Source organism: Bombus terrestris, chromosome 5 (assembly GCF_910591885.1).
Source record: "Bombus terrestris chromosome 5, iyBomTerr1.2, whole genome shotgun sequence".
NCBI classification, from domain to species: domain Eukaryota; kingdom Metazoa; phylum Arthropoda; class Insecta; order Hymenoptera; family Apidae; genus Bombus; species Bombus terrestris.
The window spans coordinates 10705871-10718276 of record NC_063273.1 but is presented as its reverse complement, the minus strand read 5'-3'; the positions used below and the strand labels follow the sequence as shown (position 1 = coordinate 10718276).

The 12406-nt window shown below is 39.9% G+C and overlaps 1 protein-coding gene across 5 annotated transcripts in view; it reads left to right on the top strand.

Moving 5' to 3' along the window:
* LOC100644518 (homeobox protein homothorax) overlaps window positions 1-12406 on the top strand; it is a 500427-nt gene that overhangs the window by 12534 nt on the left and 475487 nt on the right. For all 5 annotated transcript variants that reach the window (XM_048406104.1, XM_048406103.1, XM_048406105.1 and 2 more), the window contains exons 2-3: window positions 2038-2297; window positions 11782-11923. In XM_048406104.1, the coding sequence (XP_048262061.1) occupies window positions 2038-2297; window positions 11782-11923 (402 nt within the window). The remainder of the gene's footprint in view (window positions 1-2037; window positions 2298-11781; window positions 11924-12406) is intronic.

Below are 12406 nucleotides of genomic sequence, written 5' to 3'. Positions count from 1 at the left end.
CGTTGCTTTCGCTTTCTAGCCATCTTGTACTATCCCCTACTCTATCACCTCTCTTCTTGGTCCATCAATATTGATTACTCATTCTACTTACGTATATTCTACTTACGTCCAGTCCAATGATAAGCTAAAAGAGAAAGAAAAAAAAAAGGTAATAAAATAGATAGATGTAAGGAGAATAAAAAGAAGAGTAAAAAAAGACGCAGACAGAAACGCAGAAGAGGTTTCGCAATAAATTCCCAAGTGTCCCCCTCGGTATTTCTGTAACCCGGTGTATTTTCGATTGCGCGTACACCTCCCCGTTTGACGACGGTTGTCTCGCGGAGAGCGGAAATAAATTCCGCCTATTTTTGCGCGGAACAACCAGCATTCCACGGCTATGGCACTCGGAACAAGGACGGTCGAGTCTTCTATATTTAATGCATTAATAGCGCGAAATCGATGGATCCGGTTCGTTAAAGTTTACGACCGCCTTAACCTGTGACATTCGACTTTATCCTTCAATTATTTGTCACTGACACTCGTCGAATCGTAAGTTTCATAAAACCGTATCAAAGTCGAGCGTTGCTTAGATAAGCCAGAGATAAAGGTGTCTCGTTGTTGCTGCTCATTCGTGCCCTTGCTAATTAAAAGCGTATTAACAAATAATGTCGCTCGTTTTTCGTTAGAAGGTTCACTTACGTTCATCTCGATATCTTAATCTGCGCGAACTTATCGCGATTATCGCGAGCCGCTAAGGCGGGATAATAATGATGGCTGATAATAGAGGAGTAGCCGCTTCCGCGAAGTGGTATTTCAAAGCTCGCGTACGCGCTTCCGATGAAACAGAAACAGTCTGCAGAAACAGATGATACGTACTGCAGTACCATCATTGATTTCTATCGATCCTGCGATAGTTGGGTGATTATGTTTGGGTGGAATGGCATCGATATATCGGTAGTAAAAATTACTTACATCGATAGAGGAATGAGTATGTAGTACATCTTTAATTGACTATGAGGGGAGATTTTATCGGGCCAGTTATCGCAGGTGACATGGAAATCTCGAGTATAGTAAACTTCTACTTATTTTTAGTTATCATCAAAATAAGTAGTTTATATAATACAAATTTATTGCTTCTCTCTATTGTTTAGGATTTGTCGTTCACATACAGTCAATACGTTAAAATATCCATGCGTGCTTGATACTTCATATTTGAAATATAATTTTCCAATGTATAATTTTTCAATCTGTGGTCACAGTCATCTAACGGGTGATAATAAGGAATATTTATCAAAAATAAATTTTGGCTTATTCTTTCTTTCCTATTTGTATGTTATAGCGTCACATAAAATCTACCGATCGCGAATATATAACGTAGTCTGGGTACATTTATGATTAACTAACAGAAGTTCACGTTCGGATATATGAATTCAAACGGCAGAAATTAATTGAACTGGACACGAATAGTTAATTGCGCTATGTGTCTCTGTTTTCTATTAAATGAAAATAAAATATATACGAGTCTTGTTGCAGGAAATCAATTCTAAGAATCGATTGGAATAGAAACGGTCAGTTATCGAAGTACTGCTATATCTAACTAACAAACGACATCTAATTCCGATATAGTTTCAGGAAACCTCGTAAAACTAGAGAAGTTACTAAGAGCAATATGTATTAGAGCGCGAAGGCTGCTTTAAACTGCGCGAGCACGTGATACCAACTAGTCTCGTAATTACGTTCGATTAACAACTTTTTCGAGCTGAATGAAACCGAGCGTCGCCTGTTTTAATCTCGTAACGCGTAAAACGATTCACTCGAGTTAAGAACGATGGTAAATTTCCTTCTGGTCGATACTATTTGGCCGATATAATATTTTCGGTTGCCTCGAACATCTGCCAGTAGTCAAGGTGTGGGTCTCGCGTTAATTACGAGCACTGCGTTGCGCCTTTACATATATTCATATACGGATATTCACACATATATATGTGTGTGTATACGCGAATACATACGATCGATAATTCGTACTAATTTTTTTTTCTCGCTTTCTGGTGGTTTCAGTATGACGACGGCGGGCTGCACGGGAGTTACCTCGAGGGCGGAGGTGGCGGAGGTGGCGCAGGGCTGTACGATCCGCACGGGAGCGCCCGAGGCGTACCAGGTCTCCATCACAGTCCACACCTCGGAAGTATGGGACCTGCACATCCCCAGTATCCACCGCCCCCGCCACAACCACCCCAACACGTTCTCGCGGCGGCAGCCGCGGCTGCAGCATCTGCGGTACCCGATGTCCACAAACGCGACAAGGACGCGATTTATGGGTGAGTTCGCCTTTTTACTCTTCTGTTTTCCTTCTCTCGTTTCCTCATCTTTCTATCTCTTTTCCCGGCTTGAAGATTTTTATTCTCGTTATCCTTCCTTTCGTTAGTATTATGGAGTAGCCAAATGCAATTGGAAAATACAGACAGTAAGCGACGAATATTTCTATCATTATTATCGTCCACTTTCTGTATCTGTCATAAGATCCAGAATAGTAAAATATAAAGAGCATGGTGAGTTAATTCCAAGTGACTAATAAACAAAACTTCTTACTCTTTTATATATATCATCGGTGTTTTCATTTTTCACTGAAATAAAATGGAATACTGAGTGCAAATAACAAATAAGTAATGATTTTTTATTTACTTTTATCGAGGTATAGCTTAGGTAGTAATAAAATAAGGTAAAAAGAGTGTAAAGAGTAAATGATTTTTCTCAGTCTCGAATATTTATACTTCTTCTTTTTTTAGTTTTACGCCAGATATAGAATTGTAAAACGAACTGTAAGAATAAATGACAAGGTATATTGCGGTCGCAATGATGAAATCTAACCATATAGTATAGAGTATAATAACAGGCGAGTTAACGAATTACGTATAACATTCAAGGATAATACACGTGACGGTGTGTTTGAATGATACGTATAGTTCTGTCACACGTATGGCTAGATGCAATAATATGCGTAAGTAATATGAAAAAGATGCTTACAAGATATAATAATCTTCGTTACTTGGACAAGTATAAGATACATAAGTATAGAAGTGTAATGAAAGAAGAACGGTGAATATGTAGAATCAAACAATTATGCTGCAATATGTACGAATCGTTAAGTTAAGTACTAACACATAGACGCGTTTATGAGTATTTAAAAAGGAAGAAATTTGTCGACAATAGTTAAATTAATCATTTCCATTTAGAGTAATCATTTGATTTCCGAAAAGTTACACATACATCGTACATTTTGCTATTAATATTAAGAACTTCTCGGACAGTATGATCTACTAGCAGACTGTGAATTTTTACACAAATTGATATTTTTATGGACACAAATAGAAAAGTAGGATCTAAGTAGAAATTCGTTTCGTTTACTTTACTTCGGATATTTATATTTTATTTTTATCTTTGTCTATTATTTGCGATCTATATACTCTCTATGTACATTTTCTACATCTTTAAATTTCTTATAAACATAAAAATTTGCAATGTATCGATCATTTTGCAAGCCCATTCATTGGCTTATTTTAGTAACTCGCCCCAAAAAGTTTCATGTTCTCAAAGAATAAAAAAGATTTTGTAATCTCTCTCTCCCCCCTCCCCCAAAGTATATAAATACCTAAATACTTGAATTATCGTTCGATAAGGATTTTCGTTATCAACCGGTAGAATTACAAGCAATTTGAAAACGTCTAGCAGGGAAGAGTGGTATTGCGTATGATTGCAACGATAAGAGTTCGAAGTCCATCGACGTGCACGAACCTTGGAGCGTCGCGCAATTAAAACGCGCGTTTAAAATCGGTCGAATTAAAATCCATTATCAGAAGGGGGTCGGTTAATACTTAAAGGCGACCGTTTAACGCCGGCACTCGTGTTAATACGCCCCTATCGGCATTAATCTGCTCGTAATTTCGCTATACATCGGCTGACATGGAGGAATGCAGCGTTACAATGGGGTTTGATAAATCGTAATGGACACGTGATTTACATGAAAATTCATGACGCGTTACGTGTTTATTTCTTTATTGCAACACCTTCTTCCCCTTCTTCTCTTTCTCTTTGCATATTCCTTGTCGTGTGTGTTTCTCACCGTGTTACTATCAAGAAACAAAACCTTCGTGCCGGTGTCAACTTTTAATATTCAACGCGTTCGGGTTTCTTGTCGCGTCGTGGAAGGTTCTTCTTCCATTGAACTTTCCTCCCCTCCTTCGACTACACGAATAAAATAAATTTTGAATGTACACACGTACACGAGTCCCCGACCGATGATTCATGATCCAACCAGCCAAATTCAGAGGATCCAGCGCCAGCGTCGTTCTTTTTCGTTCGCGAAACGAGGTCCAACTTTCGATCTTTCGACATGCTGTCCGCTTTTCTCTCTTCGATACTACTTCTTACCGTGAGCGAAATTATCTTACGATCCTGCATTCCTTTCGCATTATACGCGTTTAATAGTTCGCAAAGCGGCGTGGTCTAAAATTCTAGTCGCGTGTTTTCAATACGCACCAGCCCATTTTTCGATAATAACATAATTCAGCATATAGTAATCGACATTCCTACTAAGGTATGCGCGTACGTGAATTTCTATACTCTCGGTGAAATTCCAAGCTGCTCTGAATCTCAAAGTTCAAGATTTCCCTCGATCTAAAATCTTGCAGATAAAAAACGTCGAAACGAGTACGCTGATAAATGAAAGTAACGGAACGCGTAACGACAGAATACGATTTATAAAAGGTACTCGATATCAACTTTGGGAAGCGAGTGTAAAATAACTTTTAGTTTTAGTTTTATCGAGAGACGCTTTCTACGACTCTCCCACCGATTTTCCATTTTTTCGTATCAAACGCGTTGGATTCGCAACTCAGAAAAATAATAGCTAACCTTAATGGATTGTGCTTCAACTCTGGCAATATATCGACGTATTTCAACAAAAAATAAATGAGAAGATTAATAAAAAGAGAAAAACATAGATCTACGCGTGAAAGGTGATTGAGGGAAACGATGGCGGAAGGTGGATATGGTGAGCAAACGCGTTTCGAGGCTGTGCCTCGTGCCACGCTCCCAGCAGGCTCTGAAACTCGTCAATTGGCCGTTTTACGAAGCGGCTCGGCCGTGTTCCATGTGATTTATAGCCGCGAGATGGCCCGATTTCTGGTATACATCCTAGAACGGGAGCCTCATTATTTCGTGCACCCTGTAATTTGTCCACTCGTCGTGTGCCCTGGCCGCCGATCCCGAATGGGTTCCAGCGCTTTCTCGCAACCGTCTTGGAGGGCCGTTACGAGGCGGCATTTAGCTCCTTCTAAGCCGTTCATTTCCTTGCTCGTTGATAAACTCGTGTTTACAAACTGATCGTGTACACTCGTCCAAGCCGATTGAGTCGTTCAGGTGAAATCGACCTGCTGTTGTCGTCTATATCGCTCTCATTCACCACCGCGACTCGTCTGTCTTCGTTTAGACGTGGAAATTGCGGACGATTTATTTGGACATCGCGAAGGCAGCGACCGGATCGTTGCTTTATTTGATAGTCTGTCTATTTTGGATGGACAGCGCGAGATTACAGAGAATAGTGGCGATTTAGAATGTAAAGTCGCGGAAAGCAATTGGTTAACCCTTTCGAGATTAACGCGAGAATACGTCACGCAAATTACCGGGCATGGTTAACGATAAAACGTCTAATCCACGACGTGTTAACGTACGTTCTCCGACAGGATATTAGAAATCTAATACCTTACAGTAGATAGTAAATCTAACACCTTATCTCTACTTATTAAAATAAATTATTAATGCCCAATTAAATGCACTTTGCCAATTGAATCTACTTATCCGAACCTGAACGCCAATCATGTAATTTCAAATTATATACATGAATTGTTTTTTACTCATTTGTACTCAAACAAGCGATCACCTGATAGTGCCAAATTAACAAACTACTCTCCCTCTGTTAATCTCTGATCGACGAAATTTCTATCAAGTTTCTATCAAAAATTCTATTCGTGCAAGTGCAAAAAATGTATTCGAAACGAGCGTTGATTTTTGCTATAGTTTTACGGCTGCACGGCAATTGCACGAAAGAGTTTTACGTAAGTCTGGCAGGCAGACGTAACGCACAAGCGAATCTGCCAATCACGGCTGGGCTCGGGTCCTTATGCAAGGAGCATGATTGGCCGAGTCATTTATGGATTAGACGTCTTACGCAAATCTCTCGTTCTCTCTCTTCGGCAGCACACCGCGGAACACACGTTTGGCATTTGTCCGTCCCATGTTCCCTCAAAGTGCTTCGTGATTTCGTACGCTGAAGCACGAGACTGTGGTCCTGTTTAATATTCCATTTTTCTGATTGACGATAATTAGTGCATTAGAGTGACGTTTCAGCAGATGAGCGGCTAATGAATATTAATGCACTGTTTAATGGAATTGATCGGTGCGCGTCGGCTCTATGATTACATCACACGCGTTGCAGTTAGACAGCCACCCGGTAAAACAGGATCCCGAGGTTTTATTTCGGTGTCTAGCATACGTGTCTGGCTTTTTTCCCTTGGCAAACGGTTAAAATACTTTTTGTGCTCGGAAAAATCCAGGTTTATTTATTTACTTGGTTATTAGCAATTATTACATTTATTTGGTTACATAGAAGTCTGTCAGTTGGATATCAGATACCAATAGTGAAAAGGATCGAAACGAAGAGAGAGGTACAGGAGAGTTAAGAGGAATAGAAAAGACAAAAATGTGGACCATTAGTTTCTCGCTACATTAAAATTGATTTTAAATTCTATTTTAATAGCGGCAAGCGATAGTATTTCATTAGAGAAGGTTTGACGCTTGATAGCAGTTTCCTTTGAGGAATCAAGGAAACAGCTGCAAAAACCACCTGTGGACATTTCGATGAACCACATCGAATAAGATCGCGGTTTTCGGGAAATATCACGATTAATTTTCAACCCTCCACCTTTATCTCTTATTATCGGCGATGCGCATTTCCGTTGTTTTTATTTAAATCGCGATAAAATCAGCGCACAAGAGCAGATATGCGAAGCAGAATTCACTTTCACCGGCGACGGTTTGCCGCCGCTTCGCTTTGCCGTGTTGCGAGGGTTGCATTTCGATATTTCAATTCGCCGTTGATGTTGATTAATACGTGTTGATAAACTTTCCTCGACGCGTAGGAATGCTAAACCATTAGGATATGTATATTCCCATTCAGTTTTCTCACGCGTTGCACGCGTCTAAAACTTTAAGGCCAGCTCGTGTTTGGAATATCGGAATGATAGAATTCTCAACCCTCTCTAAACAAATTAATACGTTTACATGTATCTTCTTCTAAAAAAATTTATTCTGTACTCGGATAATATTTGTCCGTATCTTCAATCCGCGATTCTATTGTCCAGTTTTATATACTGGAAAACACCGAATAACCAAATAACAATTCTTTCCCAAGTTTAATTCCCTCGTAGCGAAATAAAACTATCATCCAATTATCCAATATCATTCGCTGAAACCATACGAACTGAAAATAATTTGAAATGAATGTAACATCAAACGAAGAAACTTCTAATTTGCCACAGAAAATCTCTGTGATCCCCTCCATGGATCCACCTTTTACGCCCAATTAATACCGCGATTCGTCACGCTTAATAATAATCATGCTGCCTTAACCACTGTTACAGACGTTCCACAGAAAAACATCGGCGTAAAAAGCACGATGTTGACGAATCCCGGAATCACTGCACCACCGAACAGTGTGTATCGTAACTGGTCGAATCACAGCGTGAAATTGCCGATGGCCGCATATAAAAAAGGGCTGGGTCGGCAAGGGCAAAAGGGGGTTCGGCGGGGACTAGGAATCGAGGGCGGAAACCACAAAACCGCAAACATCCTCCGCGTTCAACGGACAATCATATCATTACGTTCTGCGGTTCCGTCATTCTGACACCTCGTTCCGACCCGTCATTTGTCATCGACGTTGCACTTTGCTGCACCGCGACCGCTTAAGAAGCGTGCACCTCCATTCATAGCGGCGGTTTTCCTGATTGCACGAAAGACAAACCGCACGCCCCTTTTTAGAACCTGCTGAAACCGCTTTTAATTTTCCCTAGTATAAAGAAAGAGGACGCTACTTTTATAATTTCTTTTTTTCATGTTACAGTGGTTAGTACCTTTACTTTGTTATCTTTATGCTTTAGAGTATAAGCATAATTGTTCGCGGATGTTCCAAGGTTGTTGTCCGTTAAACGGCTCGTTGTTCGATCGGATAAAAGTAGGAGTAGGTTTTATTGTTAGGTATTTGTGGTTGATCGGTGCGGCGAGATTGAACCTGTGACGATCAGGCCATATATGTGGTGAAAGTGATCGTTTATGTTGGTCCTTTTTGCGCTGCTTCGGTGTTTGTTAGGTTGTACGTTTATAACAGGTGGAAACCCGATATTTTTTTCCCAATACGCATTTAAAAGTAGACGTTTATTGAGCAATTACGCACAGTGCAGGCACAGTCTTGTATTAAAAATTACGCTTTTAATTAGCACGTTGTAAGTAGACCTGCTTCACGGTTCATTAAAATTCATAATACCCACCCTTCTGCGATCAAACTTCCAATTACGGAAATGACTGGTCCTAGGAAGTTCGACAGCCACGTATTTATGCATATACTTATACATGTACGATATCATAAATCGCGAATACCACGATAATCGTTCTATCCATAATATCGCAAAACCGAGTGAGCTTCTTCAACCACGCGGCACTAATTAAATCGATACAATCTTCCAGAGACGAAAAGAACGCCACTCTTTTCCCTCGGCGTCGATAAACACGCACATAGTTTAATTCCATTGTTTCATGAGTGACGGTAATGGTCCGTTAATACACGTTACGCAATAATTAAGTACGGCCGAGACAAGCCAATTTTTAACTTTGCTTTTCCTTCCGCGATTTACCAGTGTTCGTTCGGCCGTTTTGTTGGTACCCGTTGCGATTAGGCTAATAGGTGAAAATAGAAACCCCTTTCGGGATATGATAGAAAACACAGAACGATTCAACAAACGGAGAGAAAATGGAGGAGGGTGATGGCGGGATTGCTCTCTTTCTGTTTTTCTCTGTTTTTTCTCCGGTTTGAAATTAAAAACAGGATGGGACCGGGGTTTGAAAATACACGGAGGGCTTCGTGGTGGATGGAAGAAAAGAGAACGAAAGAGGGCACGAGGGAAGCTCGTTTTTTTTTGTCGGCTAGACGGTTCAGCTCGGCTCGGCTCGGCTCGCAGAGTCGTTGCTCGCGGCGGCTCCGCGTCAATTTGTCGAAATTCGTTCCGATTCGTTTTATGTCTGCCACGCCGCGAGACGCGACCCGCTACCATGCGTACACAATGCCTCTGCCCATAGTGCTACCACGTATCTTGGTTCCACCGTGTAGCCGTTTCGTCGACGATTCGTCTCGAGACCTCCCGAGGACGCGTAAAAATTCGTTCATCTCTCTTTCGTTGGTAAGAAAGGTGGTAAGAAAGAGAAGAAGGTCGTTTTCGTGCTTTTCCCTTTTCTCTTCCTCTTTTTTCTTTTCTCTTCGCTATCCTCTGCCTGTGACCGCACCACCGAGAAATTGTTCGTTTCCCGCTGGGAATTGTTTGGCGATTAGAGCACGATAATTGAGCGATTAAGGCTGCTGCACGTTGTCAGGGTTTTCGGAAGAAATGCGGGCCCGTATCGTGCCTTCTGTGAAATTCTACTTGCTGGTAGGATATCGAACAATAACCATTCATATAATCTAGAAAATAATATCGTATATACTTGTATAGTTTTTGATAGCTATATACCTGATTAAGAAAGATATATACAAGACACGAGGAAACTCGCCGTCTTTTCAAATCAGAAAGAATTGTAGTAATTAAAGAAGAACAGAAAATAATAAAAAAATAAATAATTTACGAGCGCACACATCAATAACTTAGCAAACGAGGTAGCATTATCCTTAGACTAACTCAGCGGTCATTTCCTTTTCCTCCGCTTTGTTCATTTATTACGCACTACGTTTAAAAATACTAATAAGCCTTTCTTGTCTTAAGCTTGATCTTGCAATCAACTATTTACATATACGTTGTAAATCATAAGCCGAAAGGCTGTAAATCGTCACGGGTATATCTGTTTCTATTTTTTCCTTCTCTTTTTTTTTATACAGATACACTCGTGTTGCGCACACTTTAAATCAAGAGTTCGGTCCCTTCCCGGTTGCAACGTGTGGTTGCACCAGCATCGACTAATCTTATCTTATCCGGTGATCCTCCTAATGCCGCGGTGTAACCGCGCTCGGTACGCAACACGCTTGAGAACACCATGAAAATATTCTTTTCGCCCCTTGGTTCGAAATAAAAGCGTTTAGTGCAAGTATAACTTGCGGCGGATGTTCACGATCGCGTCGATACAAGAAACGGGATAATTAAGGCGCGAAATAGAAAACCTAAGGCGAGACTTTATGGCAACACGTCGATCGAACACCTTCGTTAATTGACGCATTCTTCCATTCTCTTTTCTCTTTTCTTTGGTTTCTTTTAATGAGCGCGACGACGACATTCGTTTGCTCGCGGAGCAATCACTCAATTAGAAAAGCGTCGCCGGGAGAGGAAAAATATCGTCGCCCCTGGCGAAAAACCACGTGAATCGGCCACGAGCTACGTGTAAATGTCGATAGACTTATCGGACAACGCTCGTAAGAACGCTGGCCGTCGGACAGCGAAAGGATTCACTTTACAACTTTAACACGAACGAACGATTGTTATTTTTTGGTGAACGTTGATTGGCCTGCGAATCGAGTCGTTCTATAATCGGAAACTTTTGTGTAATGAAATTAAAAATGTTGATACAGGGCGATCAATTTTAGTTGCTTGTAGTTTCTGCAAATGTAAATATTCCCACCTAATAACAGAATCCGCAATCACTTAGTTGCCAACTCAATATGATACAATTTATTAAAAAAAAAAAAAAAAAAAAAACAACAACAACAAAAAAGGAAGAAGAAATGATATATCTGTGGCGGGTAAAATGTTTCTGTTTATTATTATATTATTTTATGATCGATTTGTAATTTCTGTATACAAAATTTAAGATTTGAAAATCCTTGTGCATATTCGTGATGTTTTTATAAAGTACGTAAATAAAGTATTTTTTCATATATTTTTACTTCCTTTGTTACAAATTTTTCACCTTAGTTATCGATAGTTATGCCCGCGTAGTGTTAATCGCTAGTGTATTACTCTTACGTACAGTTTATTACGCTGATATCGCAAGTAAATAATTTAGATAAACAGAAAAAACACTCTAATCTATTATTTTATTACACAACGAAATACTTGTATTCCAGAAGTTATAGCTATTTTTGCCACCGAGGACAACACATTTTTTGTTTTTATCTAGTGACGCATTCAATAAGCACCGCTTTCACCATTTCGTCGTTGTTTTCGTGGCTCTTATCTGCATCTTCGACAGTATTTAATCGCGTTTTAATCAATGATATCGTTTTCCGTTCCACGGATAAATTTATTAGACGTTAAATACATGTCCATCTCCGTGTTCCTTCCTTTTACCAAAAGAAAGTCGACCAAATGAAAAGTCAAGCAGGAGTATTCAAAAGAAAAAAAAGTCGCTCGAGAAATGAAACGAGTTTGTCGACAGTCATGGAGTTAATTAATACTTCGAAATCCTCTCACGAAATACATTTGCTTGAGTTCTGGTTGAATTGGTAGGTTGCAAGCATTTATCTCACCGTGGCTTTCTCTTGCTGTGTTACAGACATCCCTTGTTCCCGCTTCTTGCGTTGATTTTCGAGAAGTGCGAGCTGGCGACGTGTACACCGCGTGAACCCGGCGTTGCGGGTGGTGACGTATGCTCGTCAGAAAGCTTCAACGAGGACATCGCTGTCTTCTCTAAACAGGTACGTGTCTCTAATTCATATTTTGAATATCCGATCGACATCGTATCGATATCGTGGAGAAGTATATTTCTGTTTTAAAGGTTCTATCCTTCTATCTATCTCTATTTTATTTATTTTATTTTAAATTTCTATTTTATATAACAGAATTACGATGTTGAAGTTCGTTCGGTTTTGGAAAATTTAATATTAATTACAAATTTCGATCTTATAATAGGTAATTTTATAAAACGTAATATGAATCAGTTTGGTTCCGAGTACAAAAACAGTAGAAAATCGAATAATTGTTTTCCTTTAAATTAAAGTTTCTCAAGGACAGTTGAACTTAGTTAGACAACATAAAGAATTAAGGTCAGTATAGACGAATTTCACAAGCGAACCTAGGTAGAATTAACGCGGGATTCCAAAATACTCTCGCCCTTCGTAATTCGAAAACTAGAAACAGCGGTCCACTCCCCTGATTTCCTCAATGCTATCCAACAACAT